The 27510-nt window shown below is 37.8% G+C and overlaps 1 protein-coding gene across 1 annotated transcript; it reads left to right on the forward strand.

Moving 5' to 3' along the window:
* Window positions 1-977: 977 nt before the first annotated feature.
* Window positions 978-27263, forward strand: ptpn22 (protein tyrosine phosphatase non-receptor type 22). Its single transcript, XM_053240950.1, has 29 exons — window positions 978-1506; window positions 8746-8854; window positions 8994-9070; window positions 9561-9656; window positions 9818-9856; window positions 10019-10090; window positions 10557-10616; window positions 10739-10881; window positions 13259-13325; window positions 13503-13580; window positions 13879-13965; window positions 15025-15140; window positions 15238-16109; window positions 16332-16415; window positions 16831-16890; window positions 17609-17740; window positions 17843-17917; window positions 18782-18909; window positions 19603-19630; window positions 19757-19810; window positions 20143-20205; window positions 20326-20403; window positions 21243-21367; window positions 21841-21868; window positions 23084-23140; window positions 23248-23345; window positions 23490-23520; window positions 23651-23716; window positions 25647-27263. The coding sequence occupies exons 1-29, from the start codon at window positions 1405-1407 to the stop codon at window positions 25706-25708; spliced, it is 3087 nt and encodes a 1028-aa protein (XP_053096925.1). The 5' UTR covers window positions 978-1404; the 3' UTR covers window positions 25709-27263.
* Window positions 27264-27510: the final 247 nt, after the last annotated feature.

Below are 27510 nucleotides of genomic sequence, written 5' to 3' on the forward strand. Positions count from 1 at the left end.
GGAGGCATCATGTTGTGAGAATAATTTTCATCATTCTGAACTTGGAAACTGGTCATGGTTGTGCTCAAGTTTGATGGAGACAAATGCAGGCGGATTTTCTAGAAGTTCCTGTTACAATCTGCAAGAGATTTGAGCCTGGGGTAGAAGTTCACCTTCTAACACAACCCTAGGCATACTGATAAGGTTGCACCAGAGTGGTTCAACACCAAGAACCTGAATGTGTTAGAATGGTCCAGAATTCAATCTGATTCTGATGTGCAAAGCCAAGCCAAGTTGTTTCATATTTAGCAGAAATTTTAGTTTTCTACAGTAATTTTTGAGTGCTCAGTTCTGTCTAGTGAATTATATACACCTTTGCATTTAATTTCACATAAAGTACAGATTTATGTACAGTATATATCTCAAAAAAGTAAACAGTGAAGAAAACAAGTACACTGGTGTTTGGAGAGATATGTCTTAATAGTGTTTTTGTTTCACCAACAAGCATTTCCAGCAAAATGATGCGTTCAACCTTGGAACTAAAATGTCCATCTATGGGATACTTCCAAAAATACCCCCTAGATGGAGCCAAAAAAAAGGAGTTTGGTAGCCTTAAAAAACTTTAGGCCTAGTCAGTCAAACATTCTGCTAAGTAAACCTGAAATTGGTTTTGTTGTGTACCCAAATATATAACCAACCATTTGAAATGGAACTGGCATGTTTGTATTTTAAATGTATGGTAGCTGGGAAAACAATGACATCTATTGCAGCCATCTGTCAGACATGTTTCTACTTCAGTTACACCCTGAATGTCACCCGGAGCACCCTTTGTGTCGTCCAACAGGCCGTGCAACTTCAGCTGCCTGCTGAGTTCCATAGCAGTGTAAGATTCCTTCTCTCTATTACACGCTCTGTCTTAGACACAAAAACAAAATCACACCCACTGCATGCTTCCTGTGCAGGGGCGGCTCTAGGACCCAGTAACACAGAGTGTCAGTTGGACAGAATGAGAAATGGAGAGAGAGAGAAAAAGAGAGAGAGAGAGAGAGAGAGAGAGAGAGAGCAGAAAAAAGACTAGTGAGAGAGGCAAAGTGAGAGAAGAGAACAAGTTAGCAAGAGAGAGGTAGAGATGAGAACAGTGGTGGTATTTTTATTCTGACCACAGAAACCTCTTGACAAGCTTCCGTGACGACAGCCCATCTAGTGCTTCTGCACTTGGGTTCCTCAAAACTCAAAACTTGGGCAACTTCTCAGCTGAAGGGAGCGATGACAGACAGGCTGAGTGAAAGAGAAAGAAAGAGAGAGTGAGTGAGAGAAGTTGAGAGACAGAGGGGGAGAGAGAGAGAGAAACAGAGTGTACAAGCCACTGGGGCCTTCAAAGCCATGTGACATGACAGAGGGCACTGCCGGGGGACGCGCCGCACTATGGAACTCCAAGCTCAGCTCCTGAGGAGCTTCCTGGCCCAGTTTGCCAGCAAAGAGGCCACATCAGCTCATGAAGACGGTGCCTATGCTGTTGAGTTCTTGGTGAGTTCATTTCAATGCCTGTTAGTATGGTTTATTGTAAAGTGGTTTCTGGTATGATAGTGTCACGCAACTGGGGCTTCCTTAAAAAGGCAGGTTATATACAGTAGAGTCAGTGGTTTGTCTTAAAATTGTGAACTTCTCAGATAGTGACTGTGTTTGTGTAGCAGTCAAGACAACAACATTTTAAAAAAATATACCACCAGTCTTAACCACCAGTTAGATCTGGTTAATGGAGTTGCACTGACTTCCTACAACTAGACATTTGAAATTCATAAACATGTGTGTGTTTGTGTGTAGGCAAGCAGACAGTTGTGACAGTGTTATGTCAGGCTCATATAACCGGCCAAAAGGGAAAAATATTCAGAATTCAGTTAAACTAGCCAGCTGGTGACTAACTGTGTGGCTAAACACTCTTAATAAAGACTTCCTCTTCTGAGAGTGGGAAGTGTGTCAAAAAGAGAACTTAGAAGCTCGCCTTCTCTGTCCACCATTATACTCAAATCTACTGTATGTTAACCAGTATACCGTCTGTTCTGGGTTATTCTCTGCATATCAAAATATCCGAAAATCGATTTAAAAAAAAAAATCTCATTTTTTTTATACCACAGCAATGTAAATTCTCACATCTGATTGGTCAGAAGGTGATGATTCATTTTCTTTAACAGGAGCTCTGACAGTAATTACACACTTTTACCATGATTTGTTTGAATACGTTATCATTTCTGGTAACAACTATATACACAGTAATACGGACACTTGTAATACGGACACGTCACCTAATCTAGTCTAATAATAAATGCATTTAAAAATGTAATATTATTAAACAAATAATAATATATAATCATCGTTATGGTTGTTGTTAAGCCTTTCTGTAAGAAAATGTTTTTTAAATATTTATGGAAGGAGTCTCCAGTGTCAGTGCTATGTAACAGTTTTTTGGTTTTTTTTCTTATTAAATTAAAAAGATAGGCTGATGTGTGAATGACTATAATTGTTATTAAAAGTATATTTATATTAGACTGCAGGAGACCATTTTTAGGGTAAATACATAAACATATTTTCTTTCTTGCCTATTTCACACTGATACGCACACATCCTTCTTAACTGCTCACCCACTGACCAATTTACAATTTACACCAATAAAACTGTGCAGTTTATTACAAAAGACCCAACATACAGACAATGGACAAATGAAAGGAAAAACTGGTGGCTCTCTTATGAAGTGTGTTTATTTTTTATTTTTCTGGCTTGGTTTGGTTCTGCTTGTTCCCTCAGAAGTTCATTTGATTGATCACCTTTACCTCTATTCAGATGGGTGTGGTCTCTTCCAGGAAGTCCCCTCCCCCATCCACGGGGCTTGAGGGCTCACTGAATGGTTTAATGGGGATGAATAAATTATAATAAATTATATGCTATAACCAAATGAACCAAACACTTATGGATGACATCCCTCTCCACCACCTTCATCAAAACACCATCTTTTGGAAGAAGGTGTTCATCTTTCCAGTACAGTTCTAGAAATTTACAGTATCAATCCCAAGGCATAAAAAAGCTGTTCTGGTGGCTTGTGGTGTCTACTAAGACTCTTTTTCCTTTAATTTGTCACTTGCATGTATATATTCTTAAGAATATTTCCAGGTATTATTTTCTATAAGATGAAGCACAAGCTAACATGGACTTGGACACGCTTTCTCCATTCTCCTTTCTAAGTCATTGTTACTCTTAGCTCCCTGTTTTTGAATCATCAGTTGTTGCTTATGAAGAAAGGCAGTAAAATGGATTTGAAGACATGCATTTGTACTCTAGATAGCACAAAGTATCACAAATGAAAAAGACAGTCAGTTCTTGCAATGTACTGGACAGAAACAAATCACTTGACACATTCCTGCCATTTCACTTCCTAAGAGACAAGTCTGGACCCTTGAAAAGATGGTTCATGAACTGCAGACATGAGTACGCTAGCAGACAACAAAGAGTGTCTTTGGTCTCTTGTCCCTCAGCTTGTTGCAGCAAATTGTTTTAAAGACAGCTGTTGTTAGACCATTCTTCAAAAAAAAATACATCTTGACTCCACTCATCTCTCAGTTACCATCCAATCACCAAGAATGTCCAATCTCCTCAGATTTTGGAGAAAAGTGTTGCCCAGTAGGTGATGTCTTCCAAGAAGAAAGAACCAGAATATATTTCTGTCTCTTTTCAGGAAGCATCCTAGGACAGAATTAGTGGTGGCTATTGTGGTCAATGACCTACTGCTTGCCTCTGATATGTTTTTATTTTGGTGTTGTTGGACTTGAATTCAGAAATTGCACTATTAACCACGACATTTTAATGGACATATAAGTTTTGGCTGATTATCTCTTATCAGTTTGTTAGTATAAATGGAGATTCTTCAGAGCCTAAAAAAGTACAATAAGGTGCCTTTATGCCCAGCCCCTCATTCCTTCATTATTTCACTTACACAAGCAAGTAGATAAAAGTTCTAGAGTTGCTTTCAATTTGGCATTTGCATTTGGAATCTGTTGCTGTTAACTCTCAATATGAAGTCCAAAGAGCTGTCTCTGACAGTGAAGCATTGCAACATTAGACTGAAAAATAAAAAAAAAAACTGATCAGATAGATAGCAAAAACATTAGGTGTGGTCAAAACAACTATTTCATATCTTCTTAAAAAAGAAAGAACACACTGGTGAGCTCAAGAGCACCAAAAGGCCCAGAAGACCACATAAACCAACTGTGGTGGATGACAGAAGAATTCTTTCCCTGGTAAAGAAAAACCCCTTCACAACAGTTGGCCAGATAAAGAACACCCTCCAAAGGCAGTCATATCTGTAAGAAAGTCAACAATCAAGAGAAGACTTCACCAAAGTAACTACAGAGGGATTATCACAAGATGTAAACCATTAGTAAGCCTCAAAAAAACAGATGAGCCAAAGATCAACTTGTGCCAGAATGATGGGAAGAGAAGAGTACGGAGAAGGGAAGGATGTGCTCATGATCCGAAGCATACCACCTCATTTTATGGTGTGAGCATTTATGCTGCTAATGGAACTGATTCAGACAAATGCTTCAAAACCCACTGGACAGAGCTTCACAGTGAAGATGGACCCAAAGCATAGTTTGAAAGCTACCCAAGACTTTTTTAAGGCAAAGAAATGGAACATTCTGCAATGGCCAAGTCAATTACCAGAACTGAATCCTATTGAGCATATATTTCACGTGCTGAAGGCAAAAAGGAAGGCAAAACACCCCAAGAACAAGCAGGAACTGGAGACAGCTGCAAGGCCTGGCAGAGCATCAACAGGGAAGAAACCTAGCATTTGGTGATAACTGTGGGTTCCAGACTTCAGGCAAACACTGACTGCAAAGGACTTGCAACCAAGTATTAAAAATGAAAATGTAATTTATGATTATTAGTTTGTCCAATTACTTTTGGTCCCTTTAAAAAAGGAAAGGCTGGGGAAGCACATAAAAAAAGGGCAGTAATTCCTACACCTTTCTTTCAATTTTGAATTAAATACCCTTAAACTAAAGCTTAAATTTTGCACTTTAAGCTCATCTTATTATTTAATTATTTAATTTTAACTCCAATTTACTGTGATAGACAGATAAAAGATCTTTGTCAATGTCCAAATATTTATGGACCTGACTGTATTTACACAAATTCCAGAACTTCTTAGTATTTGGTATGTCCCTGTCCCTCTGTACACTTGAGCTGGCATGGATAAGTTTGTGTAACACTTTGTAACATTTTGGACCTTTCTTTGTTTTACAGTTTTCAAAATTCCAAAGGTTTCTGTTTATTTCCAGTTTTAAATAAAAAAAAATATATATCCCAGATTTTCAATGTGGTCTCAGTCCCCACTTTAATCCGTAAATATAATGTTGGCTATCACTTCTACGCTGACTATCATGAATTACATCAGTTATCTTAGGTACAGTTGGGCAGCTTCATAAAATCTAAATCAACTGGTAAGAGAAACCTCTAGGACAAAGATTTAGGGTGTTTAAGACTTTTGCAAAGTACTGTTTATGCTAACAGAGATTGTGCGCATACATGACATTGCCATGCTTCTGTCACTAAAATCCAAATCACTTCCTGTTAAATAGAAACTGCTTTGTTGGCAGTGGTGGCTCAGTGGTTACAATTCTGTGCTAATGCTTATCTAGCTTGGATTGCTCTCTGGGTTATTGGCTATAGTCACTTTGGGTAAAAACATCTGTGAAATAAATGAACATTAAACGTAAATGCAGACCTCCTGACTCCAACAGAAGGCCAATCAAACATGAGTAGATTCATGTAGTGTGAGCTAAGAGGATGTCCTCTGGCCTGGATCTCTGTCTGATTGCTGTCTGGATCGAATTTTACAAGCGGGTTAAAAGCAGTAATAATTTTTAATTCATTTAAGGTGCCACTTCCAGCATTTTGCTTTATTGCTACAGTTATATGATGTATTACTGCATCGTGAACACATTCTAGGACCACTAGTACAGCATTGTGTGTGTTATCTGGCAAACAGAATTATGGGATTGCCTTTGGCCAAGAAGGATACTTGTTATGCTCCCTTCAAGTCTGGCCAAAACTAGGCATCTCAGTGGGCAGCTTCCTTTCGATTGGGATAGTACGTTTCTCTGGAGTGTGCAAATGCAGCCCAAAAATGCTGTCTACCTGCCCAAACACTGTCTTCTGATTGGAATGCACTGACATGGTGCAAAAAAAGGAATTTGCTTCCCTTAACCACGAGGTAACAATTCTGTCAAACTGGATCTGTCTCATGAAGACCTGACTAAACCTGTTTTAATAGAAGCACTGAGTTATTCTGCAATGACGACATGCAGATCTATAATCTATGCCGTCTTTAACATATTTCCGTAGAAAAAAATAATTAAACCTTTTAAAATGCAGATCTGAGCCTAGAACCACTTTTTTGAACCAGAAGAACTTTAAAATGCAGTAGTTTTTTGAATGTTTAGTGGTGGGTGCTTGAGTCGGTAAGTGAGCTTTGTACTGCTGGTAAAGACACACTTGAGGAGTACTTCTGTTGCACTGCCTGAGATGTGAGCTGTGGTTGGAAAGTTATCTAATTACGATGGTCTTTCTCTTGTGGGACAAACAAACTAAGGGGAAACAGTTACTCTTAGGCATGCAAAACACACAGTCTCACTTACATGACTTTCAAACCTCAACCATGAAACACTGGTGGTACAGATTGTAAAACAGATAATAAAAAAGGGGCAGAATAGGAAAATAACATAATATTTAGTTTTTTCAGAAAATCTGCTCTTACCACTTCACTTCACTTTAGTGAGTTCTTGTTGCATTCTTATTCTTCAGTACATTTACATCATGCATTTGAGAGACCCTTTTTTTTCTTCTCCAACGCAATGTACAGTAGCAGCAGCATATAATTCAAGCATAGGGTTTTGGAGCGGGATGGGGGGTAGTTAAGGGTGTAGCTAAGCTAAGCTAAATAAAGCATTAGTAAACATAACTAAGTTAAGTAAAACATAACTAAAGTAAGCAAAACATGCATATTGTTAAGCAAAACATACCTAAATAAAACATGCATATTCAGCAAAACATAACTAAGCTAACATAACTATGCTAAGTAAGCATAAATACGTTATGCAAAATATAACTAAGGTAAGTAAAACATGCATATTAACTAAGCTACATAAAACATAGGTAAGCTAAGTAAAATATATTTGCATAAAAATATATTTGCATATGCATATTTCATATATGCATATGTTTTGATCAATGTAACTAAGCAAGGGAAAAAACATTCCTAATGTAAATAAAACATAACTAAGCTAAGCAAAACATCACTAAGCTAATTAAAATATAATTAAGCTAAGAAAACATAACTAAGCTAAGTAAAACATGCATGTTGTTTTTGATCAATGTAACTAAGCTGAATAAAATATAACTAATCTTGCTAAACAACTAAGCTACATAAAACATAGCTAAGCTGAGAAAAACATAACTAAGCTAAGAAAAATTTATTTAGCTAATGAAACCATGGATGATGTTTTTGATCAATGTAACTAAGCTACATAAACCATAACTAAATTGAGTAAAAGTTTACTAAGATAAGTAAAATATAATTAATCTTTGTAAAAACATAAGTAAGGAAAGTAAAACATGCATGTTGTTTTTGAGCAATGTAACTCAGTAAAACTTTACAATGTAAAACTTTACCATGCTACTTAAAACATAACTGTGTAAAAACATAAGCAAGTTAAATAAAACACGCATTTTAGTTTTGATCAATGTAACAAAGCTAAGTAAAACATAACTGTGGAACACACAACTATGCAAAGTAAAGCATTACTAAGTAAAACATTACTAAGCTAATTAAAACATTAAGCAAAGTAAAACTTTAATAAGCTAAATAAAAGATTACTAAGCTATGTGAACCAACTAAGGTAAACATAACTATCCTAAGTGCAACATTACTAAGCTGCATAAAACTTTACTAAGCTAAGTAAAACATTACAAAGCTACATGAAACATAACTAAGGAAAACATGCCAAATCTTACTTATGTTTTGTAAAACATACAAAGTTACTTATAACTAAGTGAAATAAAACATTATTAAGATATGTAAAACATAACAAATCTTAAGTAAAACATAACTAAGGTAAGTAAACCATGCATGTTGATTTTGATCAATGTAACTGAGCTAATTAAAACATAAGTAAGCGAAATAAATTATTACTAAGCTGAGGAAAACATTACTAAGCTACATAAAACTTAACTAACTTACTCATAGCGAAGCTAAATAAACCATAACTAAGCTATGTAAAACATAACAAAGCTAAGTTAAACATAAAGGTAAGTAAACAATAACTAAACTAAGTAAAACAAAACTAAGTAAAACTTTACTAAGCTACATAAAACATAACTAAGTAAAACATAACTAAGCAAAGTGAATTACAACTGAGATAAGTAAAACAAAACTAAACTAAGTAAATCATAACTAGGCTATATAAAACAGAAACAAGTCAAGTAAAACATAATTAAGCTAAATAAAACTTTTAATAAACTTTAATAAACTCATTAATAAAATTTAAATTAATAAAAATAATAACAACTACATAAACATTACTAATCTAAGTAAAACATAACTAGGCTAAATAAAACATAACTAGGGCCAAGTAAAACATAATTAAGCTAAGTAAAACGTAACTAAGTTAAGTAAAACATGACTAAATATTGTTTTTGTTTTTCCTCAATCAGAAACTGAAGAGGCAGTCCACCAAGTACCGCACAGAGAAGACCTACTCCACCAAGGTTGCGGAAAGGCAGGACAACGCGAAGAAGAACAGATATAAGGACATTGTTCCATGTGAGTGAAAAATTCTCTTTTGCGACTATTACTGACTTAGACGCTCAGTCTGAGTCACTCTCACTGCCCGTGAGTATATCACCACTATCTACTCTCCTGGCCATGCTGAAGAGAGTTCAGTGATTGTGTTTCTCCACAGTTGACCACAGCAGAGTGAAGCTCTCACTGAACACCTCCAAAAATGACACGGACTACATCAATGCCAATTTCATCCGGGTATGTGAGCTGTGTTGCTCTTACCATTCGAGTGCTTTTTTTTTCTTTTAAGACTAAACAGTAAGACTTACCACCAAAAAAATAACTAATGTCAAGTTAAAGACAATGTGAAACAGCAAACGGAGCACATTTTGCTTCCTGAATGTGGCATATTTCTGAGGTAAACATTTTTTGTGTGAGATGTCATTAAAAATCATACGGACAAAAACCACATCTGATAGAAAACTACATTTTAAAAAAGTGATTGATACTAGACCAACATATGGACTGATTTGAGTTTAAGTGAACTGATACTGATGAGTATCACTCACAGTATGACCAGGGAGGTGATCGAATGATGTAGAAATTTCAGTTTTGATTTTATGCTGTACATTATAAAGACAAATGAACAGATGGAATGTAATGCAGTATAAAACTTAGTGTGAAAACCATGATCTCTATCAGGTATGAATCATTTATCTGCTTTGCATCTTTTTCTAAATTACTGTAGGGAGTTTGGGGGCCAATGGAATATATTGCCACTCAAGGCCCACTGCCACACACAGTTCTGGACTTCTGGAGGATGCTTTGGGAATACAATGTGCAGGTGAGCGCTTCACTGTTATTTATTAAAATTTAAATGGACCCATTTACTGGTACAGTTGTTTGCAGGAAAAAAAAAAAAAAGAAACTATTTTACATTATCCACGTCATTTAAAACCTGAGAATTCTCTCTCTTTCTCTCTCTCTCTCTCTCTTTCTCCTCAGGTTGTCGTGATGGCTTGCAGGGAATTTGAAATGGGAAGGGTAAGCTTTGCTGTAACACGCTGTGCTATAATTCGCCTTCATTATGTATTAAAAAAACAAAAAAAGGATCTTTTTTGCTTTATTGTAGCACACTTGTAAATGCTCTGGTTTCACATAAATGGTTAACCTCTATGAAGTCTGAATATGAGTCTTGTCTTTTAGAAAAAGTGTGAGCGCTACTGGCCTGAAACTATGGTGGATGTATTTGTGTGTGAGCCATTTACAATATACTGTGTAAGTGACACTTCCTGTTTCACTCACACCACATTTCCTGTCCTGGTGTTACGAAATGCAGTACAACTCAAAGCCCTTACGTAGTTGATACAACTATATTTCCAAATTATACGTTCCTCAAAAATCCAGAAAACTGAAACCCAAGATGAGACTGATTGTAATGATTTTGAGGAAAGTTCCTAAAATTAATCTTAAACTAAAAGTTGTAATAAAACTGCAGAGGAACACCTTCGTGTGTCCATCGTGCAGCAGCCATAGATGAGTAATTCCTGTCATGTTTAGTACTTTGCATCTATAACGAGTAGCTAATGAATCTAAACTTCTGCTAAAAGATAAAGATCAGGGAACTTCTACATTTTGTAGACTAGGAAGTGCAGCTGCTGGCTTAAGTGTGCCGTGGATAGTACAGTGCTCAGAGGTGAAGACTTTAAGAAGTGCTAAAAATGTTCTGTTCAATCTTGTGCAGGAATCAGAAGAGAACAAGGGAGACTATTTGATAAGGATCCTGAAGGTGACTTATAATAATGTGAGTAGTTGTGTAAATATGCATCATATTAGTTGACGTAATTTTTTCTTTTTTTTTTTTTTTGCATTAAGTGCTCTAGAGAGTATGATGAGCATAAATTTGCAACCCTGTTTCTCTCCCAGTCATCTCGCACACTGAAGCAGCTGCACTATATGAACTGGCCTGATCACGGTGTTCCAGACTCCATCCCCCCCATTCTGGAGATGCTGCAGGACATGCGTATGTTCCAGGAGCAGGATGATGTCCCCATCTGCATCCACTGCAGGTGAACCTTAGCTGAATGTCAGTGAAAAGTAGAATTTAAAAAAAACATCCTCTTTGAGGTTACACAAGAAGCAGACCCTGAGTCTGCCCTTTTATGGTTTGTGCGCTGTAGTCACACAGGAAATGCGTGCAGGTGGTTGGCCAATTAAACACACAGGTCTGTCAGTAAAGCTAGAGTTCTCAGTGGGTGCAGAAGAAGCATAAGCCTAACTCATGGTGCAATGCTTTGAAACTTATACAACAATCAACAGAATAGTGCAATATTTTTGTCTTGTGATGTTTAGGTGATTTTTCTAATATAAAGCCAGGCATGCTGATGTGACATCTGGTGTGTGTTCTTGGTCTGATAAAACTGTTCAAGTGAACTGAAAAACATTTCTGGAAAAAAAAAAAAAATCAAACAAGCTGTTTCTCGCATGATTTGCGTAATTTCCAGCCCTAGTTTCTGGTCAGCATGAAAAACTGTGAGAATATCACTGACAATTTATTTTAGGAGCAGCTACAGCTTTGTGACACATGCATCTATTTTATGAAGCAATACTGGATATGTTATGTAGGGCTTATGTAATGAAAAAAAGTTTTTTTTTTATGAAGTTTGTTGTTTTGTCTTTAAAGAGAGAAGACAGAAAATGCCTCAATATAATTTCCATTATAGGTCAATTTTTTGTACACATTAATTTCACTTATTTAAGAGGTCCATATGCCAGCCAAAAGATTTGAATGCCCTGGTAATGGTAATAAATTTTGCATGTATAACACTGTTTGAAATATTTACATTTTCTACTATATATAATTCTGCTATGGAAACTGCACCGTTTCTCTTTTGCATGCATCTCAATCACAAGTTCTAACAGTTTAAACTCTGCTTACCTCCAAAAGTCAAAAAGGGACAAAATTGCATTTACAGATTTCATTCCAGATACACTGAAAAACTCCCCAACTACCTCTACATTTATAAATCTGCTATATTTACAGAAAAACAACATTACTGACAGATTGTAAAGAATTATAAGTTACCAGTGGGAAATGAGTTATCACTTTGGTTATCGGCATCATTCAGTCTCTGTCATATCACCCTAGGTAAAAGTCACTCTTAGCATTTAAGCATGAGCCTCATCACTAGCCTCATCGATTATCAACAGTTATTTCCCCACATCGGTGCCTGTTATGTTCTGCTGGCTTTCCTTCTGTTTTCTTGACTCATTTAAACATTTTAAAGCTTTGTCAGCTGTCACCTGTTCAGTCTGTGTAAGCGCTTGTTTCTGTTTGGACAGTGTGATGGATGAAAAAGATGGTCATATCTGTTCCTCATCATCCACTCTGCAGCATCTACGAATGAATACTTTCTTTTACAGTTCACACCAGGCATGCCAGCTGATATGTTATGACCTCAAGTATACATGGTTGTGTGTTTTGTCAACACTCCGAACTGTCTAGACATGATACATTAGCATGGTAAAACAGAGCGCTTCACACATACTGCATGCTGCATGCAGCAGAGGAGCGTCTTACCAGAATTAGCTTCAGTCACAGTTAATGGAACGGTTTGTTGCAAAAAAGAACCGAGTCTGCAGAAAAAACTCATACAGCTTACAGTTGCTTTAAAACCAAGTTAAGGGACAGAACATAGAGGACTTAGAGACCTTATTTATGCTATATGAGAAATTTACATTATTTCCAGTGCTGAGGTTAAAATGATGCAAAAAGCTTTTATAGTGGCTTGATGAGATGCAAATTCCATCTTTAAGACATGCCTCCTGGGTGTTGCTCTGTGGCTGCTGGGAAAACTACATTTCACGTGATAATTGGTGATAATTTCACTCTTTTGCTGACTCGTGAGCAAGGTGCAGTGTGTCTTAATGTACTCTATATTGCCAAAAGTTTATGGACACCTGACCATCACACCTATACATTGGCCTTCCCCAAACTGTTGTTTTTAAGTTTGTATGCTGTAGCATTACAATATCCCGTCACTGTAACTAAGGGGCCCAAACATGTTCCAGCGTTATAGTACCCCTGTGCACAAAGTGAGGTCCATGAAAATATGGTTTGCCAAGGTTGGAATGGAAGAACTCCTATGGCCTACACAAAGCCCTGACCTCAGTCCTACTGAACACCTTTGGGATGAACTGGAACTCCAACTGCACCCCAGGCCTCTTCACCTGACAGCAATGCCCGACCTCACTAATGCTCTTGTGGCTGAATGTGCAAATCCCCACAGCCACATTCCAAAATCTAGTGGAAAGCCCTCCCAGAACAGTGGAAGCTATTATAAGAAACACATATGGGTGTGATGGTCAGGTGTCCACAAACTTTTGGCCATATAGTGTATTTTGACAGTGTTCTTAATCTAATTTGGTGTTTATGGGGATTTACAGTGCCGGCTGTGGAAGGACAGGGGCACTGTGTGTCATTGACTACACTTGGAACCTACTGAAAAAACAAGTAAGGTGTTTTTTTTTGTTGTTTTTTTTTTAAGTCTACTTAACACTGTTTCACACTACATAGGTTATTAATGTACAGCAAAGATGCTGATGAGCAAACATTTATGTTGTACCTATTGACCTAAACAATCTACAATAATCTTCTAGATATTTACCTGTCAGTTTCCACCAATTTTAGATGATACCAGAGGACTTCAGCATCTATGACCTGGTTCAGGACATGAGAACACAGAGGCCTTCCATAGTCCAAACTAAGGTAAAGCTACATTTTGTTTTTCCTGTGTTAAAAAAAAAAACTGGTTGATGGCCACATGATACAGTGAGTAGCATTGCTGCCTCACAGCTCCAGGGTCCTCAGTTTATTCCTGAGCTTGGATTACTCCCTGTCAGGAGTTTTGTGTGTTCTCCCCATGTCCATGAGGATTGCCCCTGTGTTCCCAGGATAACTCTGCATCCAGCACAACCCTGATGAATAAAGAAACGAACCTGGTAGGTCAAGAATATAGAGTATTATAAATTCCTCAGTTGTTTCTCTTGTTTTGTTTTATCTATAGGAGCAGTATGTACTGGTGTACAGAACGATTAAATTCCTGTTTGAGACGCATCTGCAGATGATAGAATCAAACTCAAAGAGAATGGAGGTGAGATCACAAATTCACCGAGTTGTTTAGGGTGTATGAAGAACTCAAATATAATTCCGATTAACTAAACAGATCAAATGATAACCCATACAGGATTTAGCGCCTAATACTGATTTACCATTAATCTGTGTTCATTATAGCCCTTATAGGATTTTGCAAAAAAAAAAAAAAAAACATAAATATCATTCTTGATTTTTGAAGTTTTGAAGTTATAGTACATTAGAAACGTGTCACTTGTTCTACATACTTTTTAAAAACACCAATTGTTACCTTGACAATTGATGTGGGTTCATACAGTATATGGCCAAGAGTTTGTGGACACCTGACCATCCCACCCATATGTGCTTGTTGAACATCCCATTCCAGATTTAGTTCCCCCTTTGCTGTTGTAATAAGCTTCACTCTTCTGGGAAGGCTTTCCACTAGAATGTGGCTGTAGGGATTTGTGCTCATTCAGCCACAAGAGCATTAGTGAGGTCAGACACTGATTTTGGGTGATGAGGCCTGGGGTGCAGATGGCATTCCAGTTCATACCAAGGGGTTCATTGGGGTTCTTCCACTCCAAACTTGGCAAACCATGTCTTCCTGGACCTCGCTTTGTGCACAGGGGCACTGTCATGCTGGAACATGTTTGGGCTCCTTAGTTCCAATGAAGGAAAATTGTAATGCTACAGCATACAAAGACATCCTATACAAAATTGTTTGCTTCCAACTTTGTGGCAGCAGCTTGGGGAAGGCTTACATATGGGTATGATGGTCAGGTGTCTACAAACCTTTGGCCATATAGTGTCCTATCTTTCAAAAAGGAGTGAGTAAAAATAGCCGACTGTGGCAACTAGTACCCTATGGCATGATAGGCATTATAAGATTATAACTGTGTCTTACTGGTGCTGTTTCTTTTACATAATTTTGCTATCTTTGGAATACTTACACATTACATGAAATCACAATATTTGGAATTACTTTTCCTGAATTTTCAGAAACTCAAGCAATTCAAATTGTTCAGAAGAAGTCAGATTGTTGCCTAATGATGAGCATTTGTCCTTTAACATAAATCAGGTTCTAGCTGCACCTACACCCATCCTTGTAGATATTGACAGCAAGGTTTCAGACTTCAGTGAGGATGAGCCAGAGCCTGTAGAAGAGAATAGGCCGCATCCATGCTATGACCCCAGGTATTGTAAGCTCCCATCTTGTCCAGCTCTGAGATATATAAATGGGGGTTCCATTGAGAACATTGCAATTTGTTCAATTATTCTGTTGTTTTCACAGGTGTCCTGAAAAGGAAGTTCCTACAGAATTATCCAACCATGTTGCACCAAGTGCAGTCTTGCAGCCACTGCCACCTCATATGCGATCTGCCAGTCCACTGGGCCCCAAACGCACACCAACAGATGTGCTCAATGACATGAAGAACTGGGCCAAGTCTAAAATTGCCCAGATACCTAAGCCTCCTTCACTTCAGGAAACAGATCTTGGACACCAGAAATCCCAGATACTTGGACCTCCTCTTCTGCAGCAAACAGATCTTGGATACCACAAGGCCCAGATACCTAAACCTCCTCGACTTCAGAAAGCGGATCTTGGATGCAGAAAGTCCCAGATACCTGAACTTCCTCCATGTCAGGAAACAGATCATGGTTACCAGAAATCACAGATACTTGAACCTCCTCTTCTGCAGCAAACAGATATTGGATACCAAAAGTCTCAGATACTTGAACCTCCACCAACTCAGCAAACAGATCTTGGATACCAAAAGTACCAGATACCTAAACCTCCTCGACCTCAGAAAGCAGATCCTGGATGTGATAAGCCCCAGATACCTGAAACTTCTACAACAAACCAAACCCAGCACACTGACACTCTGAAATCCAATAATCCCATCAGACCAACATCAGTACAGGAGTCCAGCCCACATCACATGCATCAGGCAGAAATTAACAATGATGGTGCTCTTCTCAAGATTCCTTCCATTTGTCTTACAGTGGAGGATCCATATTTTGGCCCAGATTCTCCTATGTCCACTGGGTCTACAGAGTGTACAGGAGCAGTACCCCTCTGCATGAAGAACCCTTGTTTCACTGGCCCCACTTTGGATCTTAAAAGTCAGAGTATTGAACTGCCAATGCAGGACAATAGTACAGGTGAGAATATTCATGTGTCATGTATTTCCATGGCTACCAAGGATTTTTCAATGATCAAAGTCTAATTAATATCAAAGATGTTTAATTTTCATACTTGTTTTATTACACGTAGTATGTGAAGATCTTAGTTTAGCAGAGGCAGGTTTATAAACTGGAAATATAAGTGCCTAGAAGATTAATAATCTAATAATACTACCCTTGTATTTGTGTGTTTGTGGCCAGGTGTGACTACACCTATGTCTGATGAGGACAGTCCTCCTCCTCTACCGGAGAGAACCCCAGAATCCTACATTCTGGCTGATGAAGGTTAGCTGCATTCTTGTATTATCTCTTAAATTTTTGTCTCATTGTGACCAACATTATTGTTCTATATGCAAGAAATACTTCTACCAAAATAAAAGACTTTGTAAAATAAGACAGTGTTCTAAAAACTCAATGACTACAGGAAATATCTGTAAAATTTACTATCAAATCAGTGATTCATCCTCTCTGAGTGACACAGTCTCATTAAATTCAAGACTCATAACCCTCATTATTAATTCAGGTTTTAAAGAATTATAACTAATTTACTTAATGTCTGCCTTGTAAATATAAGCAAGCTTGCAACCCCAGGCTTTTACCAGCCATATTTACAACTGTTACAATCAATCAATAAGTCAATCAAATCACTTATTATTATTTCAAGTTACTTATTTTTTCATTTTGTCATTTGTGACTCCAGAACGTCCACAAACTCTCACTCCTACTCTTCTTCAGTGCACTGATTCGTCTCTACCGAATGGTACAGTATATATTTATGACTCCATTAAAAATGAATTTCAATGTCTAAGCTAATATTTTGTTTGGCATTAACTTCCTACTAAACTGCATGCACTTAATTCTCCACAAAGCCTTTCAAAGTTGTTAGTTAGTTAAATTTTACTTCCTCTACACTAGATTTAATGGACAAATCCACCCTGAAACACTTTAAATGTGTTTATATTGAGGTATTTGTGATGTGCTTAGGGATTCTGGTGCTAATTTGTTGGTTGGTGCTGGACCTGATCTGTTTGAGCAGAGTGTACTAATGAATAATTGAGAGAGCTGGACTGACTAAAAGACTAAAATGCCACTGCATCACTCTCTTTAAGAGATGAAGCAAGGGCTAATTCCACTGCCATGACTATCAGCAGGCAGTCAAAAGACATTGTGGATAATGTAGAAAACTGTTAAAGTGAAAATAGACCAAAATGTTGAAAGAAATTTAAACTAAAAATGTCAATTCAGTCAATGACACTTGGACACCTTAATTATGAAGATTAATATATATGTCATTCAGGGTGAATTTTTCCTCTACATTACTGTGCCTTTTACATTTTCATAGGACATAGAAAATCTCTGTGGGATTTGTTCCTGTCGCTGGTTCCCTAGACTTATCCATCTCACTGTAGTTTTCCATGGACCAGTAGTAGGGTGACAAATGTCACAGCTTATGCATAAACCTTCAATGTGTCTTTTAGCCACAGATATGGGCGATATGGGCGATATGGGCGATACGGCTGATAAGGGTGACACAGGCAATATGGGCGAGATGAGCATCGACCAGAACTTGACGTTGGTCATCCCACCCGATACTGTTTCAGCAAATGGAGGTAAGAGTCTGAAAATACTTATAAAACTGCTATTACTGGGACTAAGTTAAGACTTTACCTTGTAGATCTGGTTAAATTAGTAAGAATGCTATTTCTTTACAGGAGGAAGCCCTCCGTCTCCTGCACCGCCTTTGCCAGAAAGAACTCCAGAATCTTTTGAAATGCCTAATGATGAAGGTAGAAAAGTAGCTCATGTCATGTATTGAATGTCCTACAAAGATAACTGTCTATACTTTTTTCATCACAGATCTGAATGCATTCACTCATGTCCACGGGAACAGCTGTACCCCTGGTCAGGCATGCAATTATATAAGCAGCCAATCAGGCGGCAGCAGTGCAATGCATAAAATCATGCAGATACAGCTCAAGACCACGTGAAATGTTTTTCAATCTTCAAACTGTCCTGTTTCAGTGAGCCCGTGCCCACTGTAGCCTCAGATTATTGTTCATGGCTGACAGCAGTGTAACCTGATTGTGGTCTTCTGTTTTGTAGCCCATCCACCTAGACAGGTTGTGATGATTTTCTGCTCACCACAGTTATAAAGAGTGGTTATTTGAATCAAGGTAGCATTCCTGTCAGCTTGAACCAGTCTGGCCTCTGATCTCTCTCATCATCAAGGTGTATCCACTCACAGAATTGCCACTGACTGGATTTTTTTTTCACACTATTTTGTGTAAATTCTAGAGACTGTTGTCCATGAAAATCCCAGGAGATAATCCGTTTCTGAAATATACCAAACTAGCCCATCTGGCACCAGCAACTATGCCATCCAAATCACTGAGGTCATATTTTTCCCCCATTCTGATATTTGATGTGTTCGATGTTTGAAGCTATTGACCTGTATCTGCATTATTTTATGCACTGTGCTGCTACCTCATAATTGGCTGATTGTGTAACTGCATGAATGTACAGTTGTTCCTAGTAAAGTGGCTGGTAAATGTAGATCTGATCATGCCCATGCATTCAGATCTGAAATGGAAACCAACGGAATGGTGAAATATATGCTGAACGTACCTGAGGCACTGTTTGTCTCCTAACAGATTTATTACGGATTGCGGTACAAGAAAAGCCCGAGAAAACTGTGCTCAGGGTCGGGAAATCTTCTGAATGGTCTGGGAATTCAAACGTAGATGTACCAGACTTTAACAGGTCCTGGTCCAGGAGCAAGGTCAGTGGGATTTACATGATGCAGACTAATAAAAACCTATTTGAACATTCTCTGTTATGGATACATGTACAATACAGTCCTACTTTGAGAGTGTATGTATGTATACAGGTGGGTGACAAATTACAGCAAAACCCAGTGGCACTGTTACGCTGTAAATGTGGGCGACATTTATTGAACATGGTTTGGGTACGCTGGTCTCCTTAGAAGGAAGCGTCACTGCAAATCAATACAAAGTTCTTCTGATTTTGGACTGACGTTAAAGAGCACTGTCTACCACCATCATTAAAACACCAGTTTTAGAAGAACGGTGTTCATCGCTCCAGTAGTGGTGCACTGAAGCTGTTCTGTTGGCTTGTGGTTACCAACACCTTACCAATTTATCACCAGTTTGTATGTCTATGTGTAGTGCTAATTCTCATTAAAACCATGTGTAGGTCTAATTATGGGCAAGTTGGTCTTCTTTAACATGTAGGGTTGTATTAATCCAAGTGATAACTAGTGTTTTTTAGTATGCCTGACTACTTTTGTTGATCTCTCTGTAGGCTATAAGTACTTTTTCTCTCATTTATGGTCAATCAGATGGTAGTCTTGTGATCTTTTGTATCAGAGTCAGGTCCAGATAAATGCTTAAATGTCAATGTAAACGTATGTCTCGCACAGTAGACTCACGCCTATATATGTTCACCCCTACAGAGTTTAAGAAATAGACTGTCACTTAATGGTGAGTCCATTAAATGCATATGTTGTTGCAAAACACATACAAGAAGAATGCATTCATGTGAAAGCGTTTGCTTTATTTTGCAACTCGAAGAATCCTAACCAAAGTTATGATCTCCTTTCCCTCCAGTTCCAGTTAACAACCAGTTAACGCCTTTTGCGCCACTTCACATACCATCACAAGGTAAAATAAACTTCTCCAGTTGTGTATATTGTGTCTTTCAACACATTTAGTACTGCATTTTCTCTCTACACCAGTACAAATAATGATTTATAATCCCACTATCCACTGTCATGCAGAAAAAGGTGGGTTCCCTTCAGAGTCCCATTTCTTCCTCATGTCGTCTCACGGAGTTTTTTTTTTCCCCAACCACTATCCTCTGGCCTGCTCACTAGTCATCCAAATATACATCCAGAAGTGGCTCTGTGACAAAGTCTATTGATAAAAGTGCTATACAAATAAAATGGAATTCATTCTTAATAACTGATTTATCTATCTTTCATTTTTGACTCCAGAACCTTCAAAAAGTCTCACTCCTCCTCTCCCTGAACGCACACCTGATTCTTTTCTGTTGGAAGGTACAGTGTGTTTTTATCTGCCTCCGTCCCAATCCACATTTCATTATTTAATGAAAGATATTTCATACATGCGGCACCCATGTTTCTTCTTCAACGTCTTGTCTTTCTTTGCATTTTCAGCTTCAGGGACACCAGCTCCTCTTACTCCTCCACTCCCTAGAAGAACCCCAGAATCTTATATTGTAGTCACAGAAGAAGGTATGATGAGGTCATACGAGCTATTCCACCTTCGGGGTGCCACTTAGATCTTGTCACTTCAATCATTTTTCAACACTGAATCAAAGAAAACACGCATTGAACCATTAAGGAAAACATTAACCCATGTCAGACAATATTTCATTTTAACAAAGTATCTTTGCGGAAAATGGCTGCATTTTGCTCTTAAATGAGAAACAGGGTTGAGTCTTTAGCATAGAATTAGCAAATACACACAAAATGTTCACATTCTAATGATTCTTACATTTTTCTATTAATGATTTAAAAAGAATTATTAACAGGGCTATACTTTCAAAGTGACTGAGAATAAATATAAAGGTACAAGATATGATTTTTCTTCTTCTCATGATATTCAAGAAATTCGAATGATGCATCTACCTTTAGGAAGATGTGTGACCACATATTTCCTCAGAGTGAATTTGTTCAGATAACAGGGTTGATTAAATGTCATGGAATGAAAATTTACATTTTTCATAACCTTTAATGGATGGCTCATGGAAAATGCTGTTTTCCAAGTGCTGTGGATGGATTTTTTTAAATGTTTTAAGTTACTTATCTATAACTTTTGATGGACACTTTAACTGGATTTAAAATGCATCTTACTTTACATATTTGTAATGGCACCCCAATCGTGGAATCACTCATGCTGATCTACAGAAAGGGAAAACCAGTGTAGCATGTCCACACAGTTGCCTGTACCCAAATACAACAGATACACGGCTAAGCGGAAGCAAACATGTCTGGGGTGTAATTCTGATCGACTTGTGGATTTTAAATACTTCCGCAGGATCCTAATGAACTAAATCTTCCTTTTATTACAGCTCAGAGCAACAGCGCCTCCTGTCAGTCCGACACAGTCCAGCAAAGTCAGAGACTGGGCACCTCATCTGAGTGGGCAGGAAACTCCCAGCCCAGGACATTCCTAGAGGTGATGACCAGAAGCAAGGTGATTAATATGTCTTTTCGGGATTTTTACCATTACATTCAACTGTGTGTAGAAAATAGCAGACACAGAGATGCTGCAGCTAAAGAAATGTGCCACACTCTGCAACTTTAACACTAATTACTTCCTAAAAGTTGCTAATGATGGTGACAAGAATTAAAATAATACAATATACTATGCAATATTTTGATCCAAAAAGCAATATAGCATCATCAAATGAGCCTCATTTTGAATGCTTCCTCTCTCCCATTTAAGATCTTAACTATAAACCTTTCACACTATTTTTGGGAAACTAAACACTAAGCTATAACCACTGGCACTACTGGCTCATGGAATGTCCAACTACGCAGCCATGAATGCAGTCTGATGAAAACCAGCTTGTTCTTAATGAGCTAAATGATTCAGTGAATGATTCACATACGTCTGTTGTTTAATGTTTTCTGAGGGTACAAGTGTGTGCTTCTGTTTTCCGACAGAGTGTTAAAGTGAAAAGTTCAAAACAAGGTAGGCATTTCCATTGAGTCACAATTTCCGCTAATACAATTTTTCAAACAGCACATGCCCCATGACTGAAGCAATTGAATTAATGTATTTAAATAACTCTATCTAAAATTTTTAAACTTCAACTGCCACTCCACTTTTATTCTTTATAAGTTGCAAAGAAAATATATCAACTGTAGAACAAATGCCAAAACAAGTCATAATTCACTTCAAGTCAAGATTAGACATGAGTCATATCTTTATTTGCATAACTTGGTTTCATAATGTGGTTTCATATTTACATACTACATATTACATACTCAGTCTTCACAAAGTCAGGAGGAGAACATGACAGAGTGTGCTGTTGGGAAAATAATCAATGACAGGGTGGTGTGGAGTTACTGTTACCAACCTGAAGTTGATTATTTTCCTATAACAGCATGTTCTGAAGTGTTTTATTGCTCTTATATTGCAGAAATTTGCCAATGACTACCATAATTTATTTATTAAAGAATGACACATCATACTATTTTATCCATTTATAGTTACATTTAATGTTGTGGAAAGTTCACCAAACAAGTTAGTTCCTGTTATCACTGATGTTACAGCATCTATAAACAATCGTTTCCCTCACCAGCCTTTCTTTTAAAGTTAATAAAACAAAAACATATAGCTTGTCATGTTACTGAGAAAAACACAAAGTGCAAAGCCATCTGTCCTGAAGAACTTCTCATGTCAAAAAGTTAAAGGTACAGCTCTATCTCTGACTGTTCCAAAGCACTGACACTGGAGATTCTTTCCACAAATGCAAACTTCACCATATCAGTGTTGATACGTTTGTGGAGCATCCTCCATACCAGTCCGTATGTAAGTTGTTACTATAGAAACAATACCATATTAATATAAACCCTGCAGGTGGAACTGCAGTCAGGAATTTAATCAACACCTTCAGACCAATCAGAATTGAGAATCGAGTTGAGTTATTATTATCTTATTCTTTAGACTCATTACATTTACATGTACATATATATCTAGCAACATGCAAGGTTAATTCCAACATGACTTATAGCCGAGACAGATTCCGGTCAAAGAGAAGGAGCTGTTGATGATTAACTCAATCATAGGGGTGGGGTGGTTGAGGCTTCACCTTATCTTAACATTAGAAAAGGAGATTATATGTTTTCTGTCTCTTTATTAGTGCCTGCTTCATTAAAGTATGTGTTGTTTTCCCTTCTGCAGAGTGTTTATCTGTGGTTCCTCAGCCTGATCCAGATGTTGGGGCTACAGCAGAGTCTGGTAACTGATACGAGCCTCAATTCTTAATCTAAAATCCATTTTATTTTCTCCCTGGCTCCACTACAACCTCCACACTTTTATATTTTTTTTTCTTGTTTTTCCTGAAGTATCACCTAGAGCAGAGGACCAGATATCAGTGGACAGCAGACGTCCTGCAGTGGAGCAGCCTGAGAAGACATCACTACCCAAAAAGTCCAGGACCAAGGTTCTCTTGTTACAGCTTCCTTTTGTTTTATGTCAGAGAAATGTAGTCATTAGCGTATGAAAAGCTGTAGATTAGCAAAACCATGCATGGTCATTATGATCCAGGATGATTATAAAGTATTATGACGTTGTCTGTTCCTTACAGAGTTTGAGGTTGTGGAAAGGAAAACAGAAAAGTGAGTATTGTGAGAATAAATCATTAACTTTCTATTCTACTTTTAAAATGGTAGACCTTGCGGGTCTAACATTCTGCAATGTTTTGTATATTAACTAACAAAAAAAACCCCAAAAAAACATTGTTTGCAGTGAAAGATGCTCCTGGGTCTGCTTCTGTTCCTCCAAACCATGGTGCTACTACAGGATTCGTATTTAGTAAGAACTTTTTCCTCATGTCTGTACTCACAAAATGTACTTCTTACATTACTGGAATGTTTGTGATGTAATGGTCTTTAGCATTAATAACCCAGAATTTTGGAGGTGGACCTGTTACTTATTCAACAACTTGCACTATAGGTATTTTTGGCAGATGGTTTGATTCACGGTGACTTGCAAAGATACAATCCAAGCATATAGTTGAGCAGAGAGTTGAGGACTTTGCTTTCTGGTCCAAATGTCCAGCCCAAATATGGTTGAGTTGAAGTCCAGTCTTGGGAATGAAAAGTATTTTTGGGCCAAAAGTTGGCCAGTTAAAAGCAGCTATATTTCTGTTTTTTATGGCATTGGGAATCTGATCTAAAAATGGTCCAAAGACAACCAACACAAGTGCAACACAATTTCAATTTTGGACCAAAAGTTGCCCAAGCTCTTAAATTTTCCTACCACTTCCTTGTTGGAGGCGCGGTGGCAGCATGCTGAGAAGGTCAGCCCAGACGTCTCTATCCCCAGCCACAGATTCCAGCTCCTTCTGGGGATTCCCAGATGTTCCCAAGCTAAACGAGAGATATAATCCTCCAGTGGGTCCTGGGTCTGGCTCGAGATCTCCATCTAGTGGTTTGTACCTGATACTGCGCTAGTGAAATCTGAATAGGGGCATCCTAGTAAGGTCCACTGGATTGTTCCTCATGCTCCTGTCATGGGGGGTAAACCCAGCAACCCTGTAAGAAACTTTATTTTTGCCTCATTCTTTTGGACACTAGCCACAGCTTGTACAGAACCCTGTACAGAAAAAGAAGTAAAGCATACTGTTGACTACTCCAGATTTAGTTCCCCCTTTGCTGTTATAAATACCTCCACTCTTCTGAAAAGGCTTTCCACTAGACTTTGGAACGTGGCTGTGGGGATTTGTGCTCATTCAGCCACAAGAGCATTGGTGAGGTCAGGTACTGATGTCGGGTGAGGAGTCCTGGGGTACAGTCAGCGTTCCAGTTCATCCCAAAGGTGTTCAGTGGGGTTGAGGTCAGGGCTCTGTGCAGGCCACTCGAGTGCTTCCACTCTGACCTTGGCAAACCATGTCTTCATGGAGCTCACTTTGTGCACTGGGGCATTGGCATGCTGGCACAGATTTAGGCCCCTTAATTCCAGTGAAAGCAAATTGTAATTCTACAGTATACAAAGACGTCCTATACAATTGTGTCCTTCTAACTTTGTTGCAACAGTTTGGGGAAGAACCACATATGGATGTGATGGTCAGGTTTCCAGATACTTTTGGTCATGCAGTGTATTTTTCAACTGCAATTTTAAATTGTTTGAAAGTTCAGTTTCAAACAAGTAGTTTACATGATATTAGCTGTCAATTCCCTGTAGCTTGTTCATAACCTCTTCAAAAACATACCTGCTACTGATGTCCTGCTTGGACACCCTAAAGAATGCACCTCCCAAAAAACAGTTTATGCTCAAGTCTCACCTTTGCTTCAGTGTTTAATCTCACCTGGATACTGTACCTAAGACCGGTGTACAATTATGAAAGAGTAATGATTTATAATCGCTCTATCTGGTGTTGCTGAGAAGAGATTCCTTTTTGAGCCAGGTTCCTCTGAATGTTTCTTCCTCATGTCATCTAAGGAGGTTTTCCTCACCATTGTTGCCTCTGGTTTGCTCTTTAGGGATCTAAATGTAAGCTGTTCAAAGTACTGTACAAATTAAATTGAATTACATTGAAAAGCCAAAGAGCAATGATAAACTTCTGTCTCTGTGTTCCTGACATCTTCTGTTCTTCTCACAACTTGCTCCTGGTTCTGGTCAGTTGGTCATAACTTGGTTACTCTTGGGTCCTCAGAAATCACTATATTTATAAATTAAAGCATCTGATAGATTAATACGTGTAAATATAAAAAGTCTGGCAACCTTCCCTCTGTTTCCGCAGGTTTTGGAACACGTTTTGGGAAACCCAAAGGACCCAGGAGTCAGCCAGAAACATGGGTGTAAATCAGACAGAACAGGAAGTGCCTCACAGCAGTCAGTGATGGAGTAACTGCCTGCCTACATCAGGTTCCCATGTGATGAAAAAAATGACTGATATACAAGAAGACAAACGAGAGAACGAGATTCCTTAATGAATGGAGCTCAGAGGCTACAAGTGTTAATTAAACTGGCTTTTTGGTCAATAACTCAGGCGCTTGCTGAAAGAAAAAAAAAAATCTTGCAATCACTATATTTATTGTATAGTGGATTTTTTTGGGCTCAGGTGAAATCCCACAAAGCATTGCAACAAGTAGTGTCCAAACTATGTACCATAGTGAGTAGAGAATAACCTTAATGCATCTAAGACATATGATTTCCAGTCTGGGAGAAACCCTTCATGTGGCGAAAGTTTGACATGTTCTTCTATACATAGTACTGAAAGCTGAACTATAGACTTCCCTGAACTGAAATATTTTTCTCTTTTGCATGTATCCCAATCACAAGTTGTAGCATTTTAGAGTACCTTTAAAAGTGAAAAGGAAGGAAATTTTAGATTTAAAGATTCTCTGTCTCAATAGTTACCACGAATTAAATACTTCGTGGAAATGAAATAAATCTTAATTTATTCTTATGTATGAATTCGTGGCCACACCTTATTAAAAAATAACCACAGTCACCTTAGCAACTCCATAACGGAGTAACGCTGCATACAAGTTAGGGTTTTTTTTTTCTTTATGTTACCCACTCATTCATCTGTACTCTTTTGCGTATTTTATTGCAGTTGTATCAAACAGCCATTTTTCTGTCTCCTTCTTTTTACATCTATATGGTACTGCTTTGTCAAAAAAGTTAAATTAATGAGTGATTTTAGCTTTACTACTGATTGATCCTCTTCTGTTAGACAATCAGGATCAACCAAAGGACTGCTGCATTGCTCTGTAACATGTATGCTACTGTTTAGTCAGTCATTTGCACTATAACTTTATAACTTTTCAGTATATTTATATATGACAGGGTTGTAGCAGTGTGGACTGTCTCAGTGACTACTAGCTCGTAGGGCACAACCAGACTGGTACGAGCTGGAAAGAAATTTCTAGCTGATGTCTGTATAAGCATACAGTTGATTCGTATTTTATTCATTGTGTGTGTAAATAGCAATGTTCTCTTTTTTGACATGTATATGAAAATTAGAGGTGGAATGGTATGAATAATTTAAACATAATTTAATGCAGGAAGTGTTAAATTATTATATTAATTACAATGCACAAATACAGTTTTGTCTGTTCTTTAAAAAAGTATGCTATTGTTTTAAGAATTGTGTCAAGATGAGATTTGCCTGGAATTATTTTTTTTTGTCATTTTTAAAAATCACTATAAATCTATACAAAGGTATGTAGATCATCAGTAACGGTATGGATGCATATTATCATGGAATCACGGTATGCTGTTATACAGGCATGTCCTCCCATCCTCAGTGGAAAGTATTTTGTCGTTCTGGATAACATCAACGTAAGTATTGTATGAAGTGAACATTGGTCAGAAATTACAGTAGAGGTTTTTTTTTTTTTTTTTTTTTTTTTTTTAAAGATCAAGACTAGAGATGCATCAAGACCATTTTTTTTTTCCAGACTGTTGTTTTTTTGGGTACTCTTCATTACCGAATCAAAACGAGCAACTATACGTAACCTTAAGCATTTTATTTAGCTCTGTTTATGTTGGCTGCTGTTGTGTGCTGCTAGTAAACCTGTTTTATGTTTAAAATGGCGTCGGGTTTAAACAGTATAGCAGAGTGAGCATGGTCATTAAAAACGAGTGCAACAGTTTCT

Source organism: Pangasianodon hypophthalmus, chromosome 16 (genome assembly GCF_027358585.1).
Source record: "Pangasianodon hypophthalmus isolate fPanHyp1 chromosome 16, fPanHyp1.pri, whole genome shotgun sequence".
NCBI classification, from domain to species: Eukaryota; Metazoa; Chordata; class Actinopteri; order Siluriformes; family Pangasiidae; genus Pangasianodon; species Pangasianodon hypophthalmus.

Excerpts from the sequence above, each read along its gene's own strand:
- ptpn22 (XM_053240950.1), top strand. The coding sequence starts at position 1,405 with ATGGAACTCCAAGCTCAGCTCCTGAGGAGCTTCCTGGCCCAGTTTGCC. Across the intron at positions 20,206-20,325 it reads TGATTCTTTTCTGTTGGAAG|CTTCAGGGACACCAGCTCCT; the intron begins GTACAGTGTGTT and ends TTGCATTTTCAG. Across the intron at positions 23,717-25,646 it reads TACTACAGGATTCGTATTTA|GTTTTGGAACACGTTTTGGG; the intron begins GTAAGAACTTTT and ends CTGTTTCCGCAG.